The sequence below is a fragment of the Xiphophorus hellerii genome, chromosome 18 (assembly GCF_003331165.1).
Source record: "Xiphophorus hellerii strain 12219 chromosome 18, Xiphophorus_hellerii-4.1, whole genome shotgun sequence".
In the NCBI taxonomy this organism is placed as follows: Eukaryota; Metazoa; Chordata; class Actinopteri; order Cyprinodontiformes; family Poeciliidae; genus Xiphophorus; species Xiphophorus hellerii.
In genome coordinates this window covers 24,738,942-24,758,817 of record NC_045689.1, presented here as the reverse complement: position 1 = coordinate 24,758,817, position 19,876 = coordinate 24,738,942, and the positions used below count along the sequence as shown (strand labels likewise).

The window sequence follows — 19,876 nt, the reverse complement described above, 5'->3', positions numbered from 1 at the left end:
AAGGGAAAAAGACATTCTGGAAAGTTACAAAAGTGCGTTGCATCATGCGGCCAGAACTTTGTCTCGTGCTGGCTGGGGTTAGTCATTTAGTTTTGTTTTGCTGTTTGCACGCGTTTCTTGAGAAGAGAAAAATCCTCAGCAGCAGAATGAAATGTGTTAGCTTTACAGAGTTTTCAGATGGCGAACAGGACGTACTGCATGGGCACCGTGACATTAAAAAGCCTCATTTGGATTCTGTGGCTGCTGGACTTTAGAGGATCTGGTCATTTGGTTTGATGAAAAAAAGAAATAAATCAGACGAAGACTGAGGGTCAATTTGTGTCTTGCTCTAAGCCTTAAAGTAAGGTTGATGGTAAGTCAAACTTTAAATATCAGTTTAGTACTGCAGACAAATGTCAAGATACAGGAGAAAAAAAATACAACATAGCCTATCCAACACATCCCAGTAAATTAGAGAGATTGAAGAGAAGCATTCATGCTTCATTAGTTTGACAATAAGGGTGCATAGTGGAAGAAAATAATGTAGATATTATTGCCAGGAATTCCAATAAAGATATAATTAGTTTTTCTAGTCTTAGCATTGCTTTCAGACCTCTATGTGACCTTTAGCAACTTAGGGACTGTAATCTGTGTCCAGTTTGGGAATTTGACACAATGGGACTAAATTTAACAGTGTGGTTATTTTATTATAAACTAATCTAATCTTCATATAATCTGGTGAGGAGTTCCAAGTCTTTGACGCTGGAAGGCCTTCTTACCACCATCTTAAATGTTTGCCTTCTCCACACATGATCAGATTCAAATCAGGACTTTACACCATCTCAAAACCTATAATTTCACTTCCAGTCAGAAGAACCTCAATCCGCTGTGGGACATTAATAATTTCACACCTAGCCATAATTTAAGGCAAATATATTCATAATCACGTCAGGATTCAATTTCAATTCAGAAAACTTCCACTACAAATCAGGTATTGTTTCACAGTGCCACCAATAATAATGAAGTACTGAAATCATTTTAGAGCAACATAAAATGGAGAACAAATTGCAAAAGAAAAAAAAAAAGATTAAAAAAATAACTCTACACGTGGCTCTAGAAAACCCCCCCAACTTTCTTCTAACCTCAACTTGCCAGTGTGGGACATAACACAATTGTTGACTAGCTGTGCTGAGGCTCGGATGGTTCACCACAGGGCTGCCAGCGAGACATGCTTTCATTGTTTTCCTAAAGTCTGTGCTTATTGCAGACATTCCACAACTACCTGACCAAAAGCCTGGCTTCCCTTCACAACGCCAGTGGAAAATAAATAAATAAGTAAATGAATAAAATCCCTGGTCAAACTTTTTTGAATGGGAACAATGTTTAATGTTTAAATATGTGAAGCTTGACAAAAACACATCACTGTGAAAGAGTATTTGTCTCCTCCCATACTTCTTCTGATGCTTGCCTCTTAACTCTTTCACCTCATCAAATACAATTTAACATAAGATTATTTTTTTTTGAAAATGATATACATCCAAAAAGCATTCCAACCTTTTCACATGGAGCCAGGTGTGCGTTTAAAAGCTTTTGTTTTTCCCCGCTATGAATAAAATCTCTTGCATTTACTCGGCTTATCTTTGTCTGATGTTGAGTTTAGTTTCACGATCTAAAAGATTTAAGTGACAACAAAAGGAAAAAATATAAGAGTTCTCTCCGGGGGGGGGGGCAAAAAATACTTTCTCAAAGCAGCGTAAGTTCAAAAGTTTATCGCAGATGCATTAATAACGAAAGAGCTTTGTGTTTTTAATTTCACCTAGCTTTTTAGTTAATGCACTTCATACAGAAGCCAGTGTTTACACTGCCACACAGGAAGGCCTTCAGCTGCACAGAGGAAGAATTGGTGGATTTAGACAAGGATTGATGTGTTATAACAAGCTTACAGAGGTGGAGTTTAACCCCATCTCCACCTAACAGATCACATAACAACTGCCCTGACCTGAAAGTCGAGCTCGTACCACAGCCTTTTCACAAACACCCCACTCTCGGTTTCACTTTGGTTTTGCTGAGTTGGAGGTAGCTGCAAGTTTACAAAAAAAAAAAAAAAAATGCAACCCCAGCAAGAAAAGCTTCAGCTGCTGAGAGGGAGGCTGCAGTAAGAAAGGAAGAGGCGCTTTGGTTGGCTGGAGGGGTAAAAGACATCTCAGGTTTCCTTCAGCAGGGTGACGAAACACTGGGGGTTATGCAATGTTGTTGGGCCGCCGAGCCAGAAGGGGTGTAAACAGCCCCGCTCTTAACTGGGACAGGCCCACGCGTTGCCTGGCAACAAGTATTTTGGGCCAGACCAGCAAACATGGGCCCGCCTTCCAAGAGGAAACAGGAGCTGGCCTCATGAGTGCAGAGCACGTTAGTGGCTTCCCGAAAATGTGCTAAGAAACCGAGGCAAGCAAAACAAAGCACACAAGGGGTGTCAGATAACCCCCACTGCTATATTTTCAAGCCTGAGTCTAGACTACCACAAGTTACAAACAAACAAACTGTCGAAAAGAAAACAAAGTAGTCTGAAGGGAAGATTAGTCTCACATGCATCGCATTACTCCACAAAGCAGCAATGAGTCTTGGGGTCAAATTGGGCCATGTAGCATGGAAAAAGAGGTGCAGTGTGGCGGGGAGGTTTTGTTGATTTGTCTTGCTCTTATCTAAATGTATTTTGTTCATTTCTCTTACAGGGGCATCTACATGAGAATTATTTCTACAAGCACCACAGTCGATCTCCACTTTCAGAACCTCCTGACACACTTTGGGAATTATACAGATGCTTTGATTTACACCTAATGTACTGACCTAAATGCACCCAGAGTCCCCCAAAGTAAAGCGGCGTAGAGGTAAAGTGTGTTCATTTACTTGAGATAAAAAGTATTAAAGAGTAATAAGAAAAAAATCTGACCATTGTCTCAGTTATGCTTTTATCGGCTTGAATCACCTTCTGTAACTTCACATGAATTAGAGCTGTTTACGTTGTGATGTTTCTTGAGGTTAGGTTTTATGTGTTTGTGTGTGTACATAAACTCAATTGAATGTAACTCAACGGTTAAAATACACAGCCACCTTCTTCACAAATGGTGAAGCTTTTTTTGAAATATTTCAGCCATTGCTTTCAGCTGAATAAACTGCTTCTTTTTCACAGGAGTGTGCTTTTCCAGACACTACAAAAGAAAAGCACACTGAGTTGTAATTATACGTTATTCGCCCTTTAGTGTTCATATTAGCCTTTTATAATGGCCTTTAGTCAAATTTGTGCTGCATTAAGGCTTTCATTTACGTTTGAGTAAGGTTTACAAAACAAAGCAAAACAACCACCAACAGTTAAAACTGAAAAAAAAAAAAAACGACAACAGTTGGTTCCGTGTGAGCGCCTCCCTGTGCTTTGGCAAGTCGTGACAAGATTTAATCAAACCACCCTGAAGGTTTCACTCCTTTATTCCCTTTTCCGTAAAGTCATTGGTCGTGTGGAAGTTCATCACTTAGTAACTGACAGAACTGAATAATAAATTACATTGTGATTTATATGTGTCCTCAACTGATTAAAAATGAAAATAAACCCAGTGGTGATTTTGTATTTTATTAACAAAATATATGTTATAGAGAAAGAAAATGTTAGCTGTTATTCTTGCAAGGGGAAATTTAGGTGTAAAATGTATATACACTACATTGCAATGTAATATACTTCTATATATCTCATTATTGCACCTCCTCATATCTATCAACAATATGTATTTATAATTATGAGTCAATATAAATAAGTCATGTTGTTGTTTAACTCAAAATAATGCATACTTATTTATGACTCCATAACCTTCTCTTAGTCTGTCAGTGAGGACATTCACGCTGTCCATAATGGCTCATGCTGTTGCAGCAGCCAGTCATAACAGAGATTCTGGACAAATAATTACTGTAGAAGTACTTCTGAGAAACAGCTTCACATTAATTTAAATATGCATATTATTTATCCAGGAAAAAGTGACATTTAACACATCTGCTGTGTTGGTGAATGTAAGGCGAAGGGGAATAGTTGTTTGACGATGAAGCAAAGTGCAGTACAGTAAATACTAAAACAAAGATAAACAAAAAATATTATATTAATCTAATAGTATTTATACTAAAAGAACTATGTGAAATATACGGTATAAAAACCAAGAAAATTATATTGAATTAAAATGAAAATGATTGTCAGCTACGCAGCAACCTGTCTGGTTATTATATGTTAAATTGGCTTGCCATACTACATCTGTTCTCTGCACAGAAAGAATCCGGAAGCCATATTGTGTGCTGCTGCCCAAAGAGTGTCGCCACGGAAACGGGTTGCTAGGCGGCATAACAAAAAAGACCAAATTTATACGCGCTTGCGTCAGAGGGTAACGGCGTATCCATGGTGACGGAACGCCACATATATATATATACACACACACATACACATAGTTCCTGTCTCTTGTTTTAGCACAGTTAGCGTATTAAAAGGTTGCAATGCGGACTATCTTTAAAAATGAAACGCATATGAAGTAAAATCTAACATATTATACAAGGATGACGCGTGTTGCACATTATTGTAGAACAATTATACAGCCGAAAGTAGCAGTTTCCTCAAGTAGATTTCAAGTCTTCCTCTGGTCAAATTCTGCCTCTTGTCGTTTTACTCCCGGTGAGTGTGGGCTGCTCTCGCACGTACGTTATCACCCATTCACTTTAATAACTCCCCATCACGAACAACTTACATCGACGGAGTTAGTCATCCCGGTTCAGCGGCACACGGCTCCGTTAACGGCAATCCGGGACACAACGTCCTCCGTGAATCCTCGTCTCTGACGTGGTTGCAGCTCTGACTAATAACTTATCCCCAACTCTTCCCTTTTTGCTCACGCCTGTTCACACATCAGCTGCACCATGGAGCCCTTTCACAGCAGCATGCCCGCCCCGACACATTGTCTGACATCACAACCAGAAAAACGTAGTATTTCAGATTTTTTTTTCTTCTTTTCATTCATTCATGATTTTTTCCCCCCCACACCCCGTCTTCCCGCGTTTAGCTTGTGGAGCTAGTCCCCCAAGCAAAAAAAAAAAAAAAAGAAAGAAAGCCTCCCACCTGCCACATTCCCGCTGGTGTCCGAATGTAGGCTTCACAGTGAATCACTTTATGTTCGGATTGCAGTGACAGGCTCAGATTTCCGTCACTGCTGCCCACTGTCCAGTCAGTGGTTACACACGGCCGATTTTACTGAGGAAAAAATGGTTGGGAGTGATGCTGATTGTGCTGAGTAATCCCCAAGATAAAGTCTATTGTCTTGAGCAGGGGCGAGCATAAAGAAAATGAAGTACAGGGGCAGCAGCCCGAGATTTAACCCCCTTCTCCCCCCTCCTAACACCTACTTTATCTCAAACGCATCAGACATAATCATTTCAATTTGCCTGTAAAATCAGGGCTCAGATCTGGAAATTATGTCACCCCTGAGTTTAGCATGCTCTGGCTGCATGTCAGAAAAATCGGCTTGCTTTGCTGTTTCTTTTATGGCTAATTACCACTAACAAGATAAGCAAATGCTGTGCATTCAAAACCTAAAGGAACAATTTCACAAATGGAGGTTGTACCATATGTGCCTTTGATTTAATGTAATGCAGACCATCAGAAGTGCTGATGAATACTTTATCTATGATTTCTTTTCAATTTATTTATGGCAGCCATATTGATATACTAATATACCCATATACTAAACTCTGAGATCATCAGCAAAGTATCAGTCCTTTTGCACGTTATACATTTTTGCTTGAATAACCTAAGAGCTAACCCCCAATCTTCACCTTGACACCTAACCCTCGAGCAAATTATCTAGCCATAAACTTAAACTCAAACTACCCTGACATGTCAGTCATTTACTATCAAATGCATAGTTGTGAACCGGACGAAAATCTGGACAGGTTTTTCTCACACAATGTGGAAAAGAGTTTTCCACATTAGTAGATGGTTTCAGACTGGAGGGTTTTAAAAGTGTTGTTGGGAGTCTGCCTCTGGTCTGGCAAACTATCCCTTTCCCAATATAACTTTGGGATACATTCTTGTTTCTGACTGGGAAGTGCAAAAATTCAACAAGACAAAGAGAACAGATGACAACACCAAGCCTTTAACGCATGCCACACACTTCCTTTTTTTGTTGTTGTTGTTGTATTTCAGTGACTGCATTTTACTGCCACACACCACACTGGTATAAATCCTCCAATATTTTTTTTAGAATCAAAATTGTTCCTAAAAAAAAATCAAAAAAACATTGTCATGTCATTACTTTCCTTTAAGAAATTACAAAAACAAAGGTACTGGAAATATTTAATATCTACACACATTAAACTTGATGTGTCCCTAACTATCTATACTTTTTGAACGCGTGAAAGAAACTTGGCCAGGCGTAGGGCACCAAAACAGGCTCTCGTTCGTGCTGTTCTAGGGCAAAGCCCTGGCAGCAAGTCTCTGTTTTTTTTTAATGTTATTTCTCAAATAGCAGTTAATCCATTCATGGAATAATACCCGACTTCAGATTTAGGGAGTGTTCAAGCGCTCAGATCAAAAGAGGGCTTTCCTCTCTTTTTTAGTCATTATGAGTCCCAAGGGTGTGTCCTGAGAAACCTTTAAGCAGGATTTTCCTCGAAGTTTGACGGGATTCCGTCTTGGAGAACAACTCCAGGCTGCCTGGGCGTAAAATGGACCCACATTTTGGAGTTTCCCCCCAAACAGCCATTATCCACAACAGGGGTGTCAAACTCCAGTCCTCGAGGGCCGCTGTCCTGCAACTTTTAGATGTGCCTCTGCTGCACCACACCTGAATAGAATAACTAGGTCATTAGCAAGGTTCTGGAGAACTGATCTACACAAGGAGGAGGTAATTAAACCATTTCACTTCAGTGTTTTGTACCTGTGGCACATCTATAAAGTGCAGGACAGCGGCCCTCGAGGACAGGAGTTTAACACCTGTGATCTACAAATCTTTGAAGAATTAATATGAGTTACAACATTTAATTACCCTTTGAGATCAACAGAGTAGTTTAGAATTGGAATGGAGTCTCCCCAAAACAGGAAAAAACATTTTAGGTATTATAATATTATTCATAACCATGGCCTAAGAATGTTCCTATATCTCATACGCATCTTCACGGTCCTAAATAGAAACTTTCCATATTTATCACCCTTGTGTTTCTTAAAATTTCCTCTCAGACATTGTCAGACGGTGAGAAATATTTTTTTGCCTATGATAACACACACACACACACACACACACACACACACACACACACACACACACACACACAAAAAAGAGAATAGAAAGTCTATTATTATCCGTCGGAGAGGTAAAAAGCTTCTGGTCCATTCAGTGGGAGAGGGAATCCCTCAACGTCACCAAGGATACCAAACACAACATATCAAATATGGGCATGTACGTCAGCGGAACTCCGAGGCGGGACTTCGTAGCTAGAAAATGCCTAGCTGGTACTCGCAGCGGATGGCTTCATTCATGAGTACAACATCTACTACGCTGCACCGTGAAAAACCGGCCGGCGTCCGCCACGGGCTTTCCGTTAAAGGACCGTACATGGATCTATAATCTCGCGGGGGTTTTTTTTTTTTTTTTTTTCCTTCTTCTTCTTCTTGAACAGCGGATAAGTTAGAGAACGACCAGGATTTTTTTTTTTTTTTTTACAAGCCAACCATATTAAAAGCAGACGGAGTTCAGCTGGAGCGAGTTTTCCCTCATCGCGAGGAGTTGGATTAAGTTTCTTCATGCAACTTTTTTGGAAAGAAACCAAGACCATCTCGCTGGGAAACAACAAGAAACTTAACGGTAAGAGAGATTACAGACGTAAGAAGTACCCACTTTAAAGTGCGGTCCGAAACGGCTGGCTGCGGCTGCACACCAGCTCCTTTCGAGAATCACCCAAAGAGATGTATTTAAAAAAAGAAAAAAAGAAGCTTGTTTTTAAGAAACCTCATCGAGCCTTAGGCTTTAATTAACTTCCTTCCCAGTAACATCATCTGCTTTTCCCCCAACAGTACCTCTCTCCCTTAGTAACCTTCTTGCTCCCCCGCCGCTGCAGGTGACACCGTGCGCTCCCTGATCACTGCAGGTGCCGCCTTCTCCTTCAGTCCCTCCGGGGAGATGTACCAAGGGTTTCCCGGCGACCCCGACAGCGGATCCCGTGGAAGCTCGTCTCCGTCCATAGAGTCCCAGTACCTATCCTCCGTGGACTCCTTCGGGAGCCCGCCCACCACCAGTGCTCCGCAGGTAAGTTCGTGTGAAGACAGGCTAGCGTCTGCTGCTTCTTCAGAGAGAATGCAACAGAATTATTATTATGATTATTATTATTTGTTAATTTTATTCGTGACTTGTCTCGTAATGACACCGTCTATACCGTCATATTTATATAAATAGTGCAAAGGAAACTGGGTCAAACGCGCTGATACAATTTAATTCACAATTTACTACAAAGGCCTTTATAAGTTTAGCCTTGTGTTGACTGGAAGGAGCGTGGATTCAGTCAAAGTTTCCCAGTGATCTGTTGCTTGCGGCGGCGGCGGTGCTGTAGCGCTCTCCGACAGCGTGCTCCGTCAACGGCACGCCGCGCCGCAGCTCTGGAACTCCCTACGTAAGCTCCGCTCTCCGCTCGCCGTGACGTAAATGCGTGTTCTATTTTGGAGCGCTACGTCGCGTTGCCAAGGGGAACACCGGGGGTGTGACGAGGGCGGAGGACGACGAAGGGAGGGGAAACGTTCAAAGAGAGGAACGATTGGTCGGTGTCGGCAGCTCTGCGAGCCGCCTCTCCCAATATCTTTACACGCTTTTAGGTGAACGTTAATGGCAGTCGCTGCTCCTCCTCGGCTCTAAATAAACCAGAAAAAGGGACAAGTGATAAATTTGAACCTTCCATTTGCGTTTTTAGACCCATATATAGTTAATTTTGTGTAACCTAGATAGGACAAACCGAAACCTATAGCTACGTACTTACATGTTTTTGACTGGTTTATTGCATTCTGACTACCTTCACAATCAAACATGTAGGTTCAGCTTTCTAAATCAATGAAGTTTAATTCAGTACTTTTATGTAACTTTTAATTTTCAGGGAAATAACTGACATTCAGAAGCCTAAATACTTTCTAACGTGATCCTTCTTCTAAGTTGCAGTCAAATTCAATTTATAATGCCAGTTTGTTAAGAGTTATCTAAGAAACTCTGATTGCACGGAATCATACTTTACCTTTTTCCTGTGCAAGCATGTGGTGACGGTGCAAAGGAACATGTTGTTTCCACATATTTCAGCTTTGTTCCTAAGAGGCTTCACATTCGTTTGTTGCATTTTATTTGGACTCACGGGAGCAATTAGTTACTGTAGGAGTCAAGAAAGTTTATTGTCAGTTTAATGTTGAGCTAGTTGTAAACGACATAATAATAAAGGATTTCCTCAAGCGCCTCCACAGGTCAGTGTTATCAAATAAGGTTTTAGCAAAAATGTGGGATAGATAAAACCACATTAAAACAGGTTTAGTACTTTAACTGCATGTGGCAGAAAGGTGTGTAGAATTTTGTTGGTTCTAATTTTGATAGTTTTGTAATATTTTCATGATGACAGCATTGTAAAATGTTCATAAAGATCCTTCTTAGAGGATACTGCACTGAGACTGTCAGGTCTCACTGAAAGGACTCTCGACTTACAGACTAAACAATTAAATCTGAGAAGAATCTTCTGGAAGTGTTACTTATTTCTAAAAGAAACAAACACATATATGCTATGATGTTCCCACGTTTCCCAGCACAACTTCATGAGCCCATCATTAGATTTATATCTACCCTAGTTTGTTTTATAAACTCTCAAAGCCCTGTTTTTTCTAACGTTATTATAGATTACATGGTTTTATTCTATAAGATTGCTGATTCATGAGTTTTGAGTGTCTTTTCTTGTATTGTTTTTAACTGGTCAGTCTAATTTCACAGTTACTGAAATCTAAACTCGCTGTGTTTCCCGGTCAGGAGTGTGTTTCAGCGGGTGCTGGCTTGAGCATTGTGGGCAGCGGGCCAGGAAGCAGTGTCGGAGGTGAGATGCCAGGTTCATTCGTGCCCACCGTCACCGCCATAACTACCAGTCAGGACCTGCAGTGGATGGTGCAGCCAACCCTCATCTCCTCCCAGGCCTCCGGGCAGAGTAGCTCCACTGGCACCTCGACCATGACCCAGCCAGTGTCTCTGGTGGACCCGTACGACATGCCGGGCCCCAGCTACTCCTCGGGGTCCTGTTTCACCCCTCCCAGTTCAGAAACCCCAGTGCCGGCGCCGGGTCCCATCCGGCAGTCCAGACCCCGCAGCCGCCGTGCACGAGACGAGTCTGTGAGTGAAGATGGAGATGTTGGTGTGTTAGTAAGTCTGTGTGCTTGAGAAGATTTGTGTGTTGAGTGAAGGTAAACGATTTGAGAGAGAACAAAGGAAGTCAAATTGAGCTATTGTTAATTCTTGTTGACTTTCTGGGTTGTAGTTAACGAATAGAAATGCTACAACTTATCCTGACGGCCTTTTGCACGAGCATTCAGAGAAACAACACCGTAAAGGGTTGTGAAAAATGAAAAAAACTTTGATTTGTCAATTAGGATTATATTTAGACTGCAAAAACACAAAATCCTACCAAGTATTTTGTCTAATTTCTGGTGCCAATATCTTAGTGCACTTAAAATAAGACAAAAAGTACAATTAACCTTCCAGGAAGAAATAGGAGCTTCTTTTCATTAAATTGTTCCTTATTTTATAATGTTAAAAGTACTAGTTCCACTGGTAGATTATTTCACTAATAACAAACCAATTTCCCTATGTTGTTGGTGAAATAGTCTGGCAGTGGAACTGAAACTTTTTCATAAATGGTAAGGAATTATTTTCTTAAAACAAACGCCTATATATTAATCAAAAAATACTTGTAAGTTAGTTTTGTCTTATTTCAATTGTACTAATGTATTTTCATTAGAAATTAGACCAAACATACTTTGTAAGATTTTGTATTTTTGCAGTGTGTTTGCCGTTATCAATACAATTTATTCTTCAGTCTGATGACGACTGAGGCTAACAAGAAAGAAATCCCTAATCCAAGCTATGTGTCAAAAGGCAAAAATGGTGTGCTCATTGTGTCCAATATTAACACATATATTTTAAAGTTGGAACCAAAACTTCCAGCCTCTAAATTTACTTCTGCGATTGCAGCTAACACCTGAGGAGGAGGAGAAGAGGCGCGTTCGCCGAGAGAGAAACAAGCTGGCTGCTGCCAAATGCAGAAACCGCAGACGGGAACTGACAGACAGGCTGCAATCGGTGAGTTGAGCCCTGTTTTGGAAGCCGGAACGAGTGATGATCATAATTATGCTGTTTTTCTAAACTCCCATTGCATTGTGAAGTATGTTAATAATGGTTTACATTGGTCCTCGGGGACTTGGATAATAGTAAGTTGTGTTCAGCTGTTACGGGAAAGAAATTATGGTTTGAAGAGCGGCTATTGTACCTGCGCATTTCTGACCTAATTAGGGAACTTATCTGTAAGGCAGCTTACATGTTACCTGCAAGACATGAGCGCGTTTCTTCTGAGAGAATACAGTTCCAGGCAAACGGCAATCATAGGAAAGAATTGTTTTGTTCCTGCTCCCAAATTCACATCTTCAAGAAGGAATGAAAGGAGAGAAAGGTCGACCAATTTGCCCACAAAAACAATAAGTTTGGTTTGAAGTAGTCAGGCCGAGCATTTCAAACCCAAGGCAAGCAAGGAGGTGGCATCTTTGAATTCAACTGAATTCAATTCAAAATTAAATCATTTATCCCAAAGGGAAATTAACTCATCTCATGCTGTGGATGCTGTGGGCAGACAGTCTTGCAACAAGGGGCCTCTTACTAAAGATTGTTGCTGCACAATAGTCTCAAGACTGCTATGCTACGCAAACAGCTCAATTTCCGGACAGCAGAGACAATGTTCCTGTAACTTGTCCTGGAATTACACCATCAATTGTTGGCATGCACTGCTAATCCACCACATTTGATTTCGCCACTCAGTCTGCCTTTATGGTTAGAAAGCCGGACAGCTACACATTGGAGTCTACGTCATCATGCTATCACTGTTTACCACTTGCCTGACGTAGTGGTGTATTTTACAAAGTCTTAAAAAAGATGTAGGACTATCTCCAGATTTTTCATCGTCACCTCAAAGTAACTGCTAGATGGTCACAAACCAGTTGGGGTTCCAGCAGGACAATGAATGCAAACACTAGCTGAAACCGGCATCTTGAACTGGTTGTGATAAGTGGTCAAAATGTTTGTCAATGGCTACAACATGTCTGTGGGATCCCTGTAACTTGCTTAGGGACCTTCGATCAGACATTGTGGATTAATGCATATATCGGGGAGTGTAAATTTAAACTTGTACCCCTAAATGTGGTGCTTAAAAGTAATTGCAGTCCCTTGTTGTTTGACTATACCTGTTGATGAAGAGTGAGTGCAAACCTCTGACCAGAACTGTAGATCTTCTCACAAAGATATCTAAGCAGAAAATGGGTGTAGCTGACATTGACATTCCTCCTCTTTCTGCCCACCTTCTACTCCACTTCATCCACCTTTCTCCCTCCTGCATCCTCTCGTTCCCTGTAACTCCACACAGGAAACTGACGTACTTGAGGAAGAGAAGGCGGAGCTGGAGGCCGAGATCTCCGAACTGCAGAAGGAGAAAGAGCGTCTGGAGTTTGTACTGGTGGCCCACCAGCCAAACTGCAAGATCCCGTACCAGGAGCAGGCTCAGCAGGCCTCAGTGCAGTCCCAGCTCGCTCCTCAGAGCCTGCCACCTCCCGTCTCCATTGTGGGCTTGACTGTGAAGGAGGACTCTTTCTATCTCCCTCCTGCCTACTCTGCTCACCCGGCCCCCACACAGCCCCAGCCTCCGTTGCAGCATCAGCAAGTCCAGCAGCAGCAGCAGCAGCAGCAGCAGCCTCAAGCAGGGATGATGCAGGAGGTAGAGTTTTCTAGTTCTTTCTACGGCTCAGCTGAGCCAGCACCTGGTGGGCCATGCCTTATGGCCAGTGACAGTGGTGGTGGTGTTAACCATGACGATGCCCCCATTGGCAGTTACAACACCTCATACACATCTTCATTTGTGTTCACCTACCCAGAGGGAGCCTGCGGGGTCAGTGCCAACCAGCGGAACAGCAGTAGCGAGCAGTCATCCGATTCCCTGAACTCGCCTTCGCTGCTGGCGCTCTGACTGACCGACAGACACATGCATGCACAAATTACCACTCACATGCCCAATGCTCACTGGACGCAGAGGCTGACACGAGTACACGCACAGTGCCAATCAGTCTCCCAGATTGAGGAAAAACAAAGTGCCAATCATTTGAACCTGATTGGGTGACAGTTTACACGTCCGGAAATATATTCCTATCGAGAGCCATAGAAAAAAATGAAATGAATAAATTGCACATCAGATCGAGCCTTTAACATTTGAGCTACAGCAAAGAATACATTCTTGTTTTGTATTTAGTCGAATAGTTGTAACAGGGCACGATTAATGCCTTTCTAAAACAAAAAAGAAAAAAGTGCATTACGAAAACCTGCAGAGCCTCTTCAAACCTCTTTAACTTTTCCACATTTTGTCACATTAAACCGCAAACTTCAAAGCGTTTCATTGGGCCTTTATGTGACGGTCCAGCAGAGAGTAGCCGATACTTGCTAATTGAAAGGAAACGGATTTCTCACAGATAAAGTTCAAAGAAGGAACGTGCATTTATAAGACAATCCTTTGGTGGTGTTGGTGTCATTTGGTTTACGTCTCTGACAGCCTTGTTCATCTGGAGACTGTAATTGTTGTCCATTGTTTCTTTCAAAATAGCTCAAACTCAGACATATTGGCTGGAGAGCATCAGTGAACACCAATTTTCAGCACCTGTCATGGATTTTGAACTGGACCTGGGTCCAAACTTTAACGAATCCATCGTAAAGCAGACGCATCGGTTGATCTAAACTCTTCCATTAAATCTTTGCTTGTACGTTTGAAGTTATTGAGCTGCTGGAAGGCGAACCTCCACCTCAGACTTAAGGTCTATCTCCAGGGTTTATCCTCCAAGGTTGTTCTGTGTTTATCTCCGTCCATCTGCCAGCCAACTCCGACCGCACACTTGCTTGTGCCCCTTTACACGGCTTGTTGAAAATTGCGAAGGGTTCTTCTATTGGCTCTCTTTCAACAATTCATCAATCTTGCAATTTTTCTATAAGAGCCATGACTTGTGGGACTGACCACCGGTTGATGTTTAGTAAACATCAACCGGTGTTTGATGTTTAGCTCGGGTTGATGTTTAGTAAACATCAACCCGAGCTGTGGATCTCTAAAGCTCCCCCAGAGATACCACGGGCCTCTTGGCTGCTTTTGGATATAAAGTGACAAAGTGTGGAAAATTCAAGGCGTATGAAAGCCTTTTGCAAGGGACTGCTCGTTACCAGTCTAAAGTGCTCTGATTTAAAGAACTGATTCACAATGAATTTTTCTTATTAAAATACTCTCATTGAGTAAAATAGATGTTATTGCTGCACCCCAACACGCACCAGTGCCCCCACCTTGTTCCCTCTGTCGGTTGCCCTTCTGCTAGTGCTCTTGCTTTCATTCTTGTCCATTATCTTTTTTTTTTTTTTTTTTTCCCCTCGTCCTCCCTGTTGTTGAATGTATTTGTGCAGATCTGAAATAAAGGACCAAGGACAATTTGTTCGGGGTCTTTTCTTGTGGAAGACAGACACAGCTCGCTCACCCGTAACCTTCCATCTGCTCGGCTGCTCTATATGCTTCTTCATTTGCTGCTTGGACTTGGCGAGTTGAGGATCTGAGTATCACAGCCTCCTCTAAATCTTGTGCTTTTTGTTTAAAAAAAAAAAAAAAAAAAAATCAAACTTCCACCGTCTGCCTACCTGCCATGCGACCCATCTCTACCCATCTCTGTTTTTTTTTCTCCTCTTCTGTCTCTTTTATTTCTCCCTCTCTCTTTGAAGTCCTCGACCACTGAGAGCCCGGAGAACCCCTCCAGCCCCTGGGACCTTGAGTGAAAAAGCCGGCGCAACTAACACTCCCCACTTTTGCACCCCAGTCATTCAAGGATCTGGACGTCCAAACAAGAAGAACCTCTCCTTTTTGGAGCTCACTGCTCAGATTCCTTTTTACGATCTGAAACAGCAGCTATATACGTACCTTTAACACGCACACGGATGCATAAAGCGCGACATGAAATGCCACTGTCTTCTGCTGAGCCATTTTTCATATTGTTCGCACGATGAAGATTAGATACATCTGCTGTGCTGGAGAGTTAAAAGCGAATAGGGACTGAGTGGAGGCACGGAGGACAGACGCCTGCGGAGAATATCCTATCATCTGTTTTGGGTGTAGATATGATAAAGTAACGGGTGGACAAAAGAAAAAAAAAGAAAGAGAGGGACCAAAAAACAAAAGGAAAGCACTTCTGTAAAGATGTGACCTCAAAAAAAAAAAAAAAAGGCATCTTCACTTTACAGAAACTCAACGCCCGGGGTCGACGCGCTGAGTTTACTCTCATGGGCGCTTTCAAGTCTCTGAAATCAGAAGTTTAGCTGCAGCAACTCAGAGATTCATCAGATGTGAGCCAATGCATTCATACAGAGGAGGGACTTGTATCCGTTTTATTTTATTTTTAAAAAAAGTGTTTCAGACAACCTCTAAACGTTGGGCTCGGTGGTCTCTGCTTCCTGTCCCCTGTTCTCCCGGTGCAGAGCTGAGGAGGCGTTTATTGTGAGTGGGTCGTCCACTCTGAGGCACCTGGCCCGTTTATTTCTTTCTTTATTGAGGTTGAAACGACGATCCGAGCACAAGGCAAGACCCGGAAAAACAACAACAACAACAACAAGAAAACAAATGGAGAGAGAGAACACGGGGCTGATGTTGTGGAGTGAGCGTCCTTTTTTTTTTTTGCCTGTGAATTTGTACCTTTTTTTTTTTCCTCTGTATTGTTTGAGTGAAAACTGTTATATATTTCAGTGTTTGTTTATGTGACTTATTGTTCTTGCTTTCTCCTGTGCTGTTGCCATTTTTTTTAAATAATTATTTTTAAATTTCCGTTTTGTTCAATTTATTTGGGAGATTTCTTCATAACTGTTACTATTACTGTTTTGCATTGTAGCTAATTGTTGTTGTTTTTTTTAGTTTATTATATTTTCATTTGGCAACTTTGGAGGCATAATATGTGCACTACAAAAAAAAAAAGAATTTGAATTAAACGTTTATATGCATATACATTTAAACGGTAACATGTATATGTATACGTGTTATGTACCATGATTGTAATGTATGAATGTCTGCATATATAAATGGGATATTTTTGTCAATGAAGAACAAGGTAAAAGTACAAAAAAATAATATTTAAAAAAAAATACATATTTTTATAAAGCAAGAAAAAAAATTGAATTTAAAATACTGCCCTGTCCCTGAACATGAAGCACGATGTCACTGCCTTTGTCAATATGTATTTATGTTTTATAAACAATATAAAAGCACTATCCAATTTACATTTATTGTATGTTTATAACAATGATGTTAGAAGATTGTGGTTTTTGTTTGTGAGGTCTGTCCCAAAGCTACTGACCCCTTCATGCCTCCTGTGAGTGAATGTCAACAGATGTATTTGTAACTTGGTTCATTTTTAAAAGGTCAAAGTTTCACTCACACACACACACACACGCACACACACCCACACACGATGCATATCTGCCCTGGACTATCGCCTTGCAAATTTCCAGAAATGTTTGTTTGAAGGATAATATTTAGTAAAATGTGTTCTCAAAAAAAACTTAAAAATTGTATTGTTTGCAAAAAAAAAGAAGGCTTTATTTTGATCTAATAAACTTGCTTATTGAAAAACATCAGCATGATTAAGGGTTTCTGCAAGGTCTTGAGAAGTCATTAAAAATTCTAAATTTCATATGTACTGATTTAAAAAAATTCCCAATTTGGTCTCAAATTATATTTGGTTATGTCTTAAATTTGTACATTTATTCAGTTGTTGCTTGTACCATCTTCTTTTTATTATGTTATTTCTTGAGAAATGTGCTGGAAACATGTGTTTCTTCTCTTAATTGTTACTCTTGCTGAGAAACTGAGGTGCTATCACATTGTTGAATGAATTAGCCTAGTCAAAGGAAATGTACCATTCAGACATTCAGCTGTTCCTGCGAACCTGCAAAGAATTATTGTTTTAAAAGTGGATGACTGTAAGTTTAGGCAAAGAAAATCCAAACGGTTTTTGTTAGGTGAGCCGCTATCTGCTCCTTCTTCATCGTGGGAAAAGGTACATTTAAGTTAACTGGAAAACAGGGACTAAAATAAGGCTAAAATATATTGTAAGCTACAGTCTTGAAGCTAGCAATTAGCTATACTGTAATAAGATGTTGAAGCTAGGTGGGAATAAATGGCAAAGCCAAAAAACTCAAATTTAGGCTTAGAAAGTTACATTTGTCTTGCTTAAGCTATGGAATAAGTGAAAAAAATCTGAGTGATTAAAGTAAGAAAAGTGTCTAAATATATATTGTTTATCTACTTTTGGATCAGCATTGTTTTGAAACTCAAATGTCACCAAAAACTTGCAGAAACCCTGGACAAATAGCATGATAGTTTGCTCCATCTTGGCTCCTGGTGGTCAGAAAAGGGGCAGACCTCATGTTTTTATTTTGTTTTATTTTATTTGATTTTTCCTTCTCTAATCTTGAATAAGGACTGTGTAAAAATGCTGGAGATGCCTTTTTTTTTCACTTTCCCAAAAATGCAAATGTGATGACAAATTATGTACTGGTGTCGGAGTAAGCATAAAACATATTCAATAGTTCTCATGTACATAGGTTTTCGTGGTGCTACATATGCTAAACGAGGCAGATCAGAAAACGTGGCGGTGGAGTTTAGCGGTGGAAAGGCTGCACACTGCCATTGCTGTGGCTCAAAGTGAATGGAAAGTCCTGCTTGCCTGATTTTCTTTATTTAGACTGGAAACCAAAGGGAGGGATGTTTTTTGTTTTGTCTTTTGTTTTAAAGAGCAAAAAGTCTGAGATCCAAGAGGTTAATTCCCACTGCCTGCTCCTTCAGTGTAACAAATTGATCTCTGAAGGTCCCTCCCTCACCCTGTCAGCACATATGATTTCATCTGTTTGTGTTTGCTCTAAATGCCTGAAAGTTTACAGGCGAAAAAAGAAGAAAGAGCGCTTTGCCAATTGATTGGAAATGGAGACTTTACAGAAGGAAAACGGATGTATAGGCAGCTTAATAAATCCGAGACAGACAGCCTGCCTGCGTCTACATGTACTGTTATGCTGCAATAGCATTAACTGAATAAGAGCTTTCCTATTTTTCTATGATGAGGTGAATGTTGCTACGTGTCTTTATTTTTCCAGAGTTCTCCGTTCGCCGCTCACATTATCCCTGTTATGAAATGCAATACTTACAGTATGAACTTAATGTAGCATATCCTGCAGTAATAAGACACACTGCTACTCTGTCAAGTGTGATGATGTATTGCTATACCTATCCACTTTTGTTACAGTATTAAATATAAATACGTACATAAATATTCATAGTGACATTTATTTTGAGACAATCTTGATGAAAAAGAGATAGCTCGGAGGTGTACATGTTTTTTTAATTTACTGATGATGAACGGTTTCAGAAAACTTCTGTCTCTTCTTTTTATTGTTTTTACAATTTCTATTTCTTTTTTTTTTTTTTCTAGGAGCAAAACATTTACCATTTAGTGCTTTCCGAATATATAGAAACAAAAACAAATGTGAAATATTTTTGAACTTATGCCCAAAGAAGATTAATTTAAACATGTTACTTGAGGCGCATGGATGAAAATATGTCGTGTTCAGGAGCGTTCTCTGACCTTATTTGTCACTCCTGAAAAAACAAAACCAAACAAACAAAAGAAAAACAGAAAAAATATATATATATATATGAAATATTTAGTGTTTCCTTTACTGCTCCAGCTCGCTGACTCTTTCTGTGCAGACATTAGCCTCTGATCCTATTTAATGTTATGAAAAGTTTACATTATAATGTTTTTCCTCTTGATTGTAAAATGCCGCGGGAGCTTAAACTTTTGCTGATGGTTACACTACCATTTGAAATTTGTGAAGAAAACGTAAATAAAAATCATATTATAAAGTGCATTTTTCTTAAGTTTTTTATTCGTTTATTTTGTCCTATTTTTTGTTTATATGTTTTAAACTACATATATGTGATATCTACGGAAGAGGATTAGGGCCACCGGGAAAAAAAAAGAATTCTGAGTTTAAAGTCAGAATTCTGACTTTAAACTCAGAATTCTGACTTTAAACTCAGAATTCTGACTTTAAACTCAGAATTCTGACTTTAAACTCAGAATTCTGACTTTAATCTCAGAATTCTGAGTTTAAAGTCACCGGAAAAAAAAAAGAATTCTGAGTTTAAAGTCAGAATTCTGACTTTAATCTCAGAATTCTGAGTTTAAAGTCAGAATTCAGAATTCTGAGTTTAAACTCAGAATTCTGACTTTAATCTCAGAATTCTGACTTTAATCTCAGAATTCTGACTTTAAACTCAGAATTCATTTCTTTTTTTTTCGGTGGCCCTAATCCTCTTCCATAGATATATATGCTTAATTTGAAATAAAATCTTTAAAATAAATCTTTTATTTAATGTCATAACCTCACATTGAACGCAAATCTGACGTTCAATTTACTGGGGGTAGAAACCCAAACATTAAGAAAAAAAAATGACCTCAACTGTTTGGGTTGTCTCGTGTGGAATGTGAGTC

The 19,876-nt window shown here is 40.1% G+C and overlaps 1 protein-coding gene across 5 annotated transcripts; it reads left to right on the top strand.

Moving 5' to 3' along the window:
* Positions 1-7,513: 7,513 nt before the first annotated feature.
* fosb (FBJ murine osteosarcoma viral oncogene homolog B) lies at positions 7,514-19,248 on the top strand. 5 transcript variants are annotated; one of them, XM_032546085.1, is made up of 6 exons: positions 7,516-7,859; positions 8,113-8,300; positions 10,041-10,424; positions 11,253-11,360; positions 12,691-13,038; positions 15,063-19,248. In XM_032546085.1, exons 1-6 carry the CDS (start codon positions 7,799-7,801, stop codon positions 15,114-15,116), a joined length of 1,143 nt encoding a protein of 380 aa, XP_032401976.1. In that variant the 5' UTR covers positions 7,516-7,798; the 3' UTR covers positions 15,117-19,248. The 5 variants fall into 5 exon arrangements, with proteins under 5 accessions (XP_032401974.1, XP_032401973.1, XP_032401972.1 ...); XM_032546084.1 differs by having other exon boundaries at positions 7,517-7,859; positions 13,196-19,248; XM_032546083.1 differs by having other exon boundaries at positions 7,514-7,859; positions 8,143-8,300; positions 12,691-19,248.
* Positions 19,249-19,876: the final 628 nt, after the last annotated feature.

Coding starts and splice junctions, on each gene's coding strand:
- fosb (XM_032546081.1), top strand. CDS start 7,799: ATGCAACTTTTTTGGAAAGAAACCAAGACCATCTCGCTGGGAAACAAC. Junction 10,425..11,252: donor ATGGAGATGTTGGTGTGTTA/GTAAGTCTGTGT, acceptor CTGCGATTGCAG/CTAACACCTGAGGAGGAGGA. Junction 11,361..12,690: donor TGACAGACAGGCTGCAATCG/GTGAGTTGAGCC, acceptor AACTCCACACAG/GAAACTGACGTACTTGAGGA.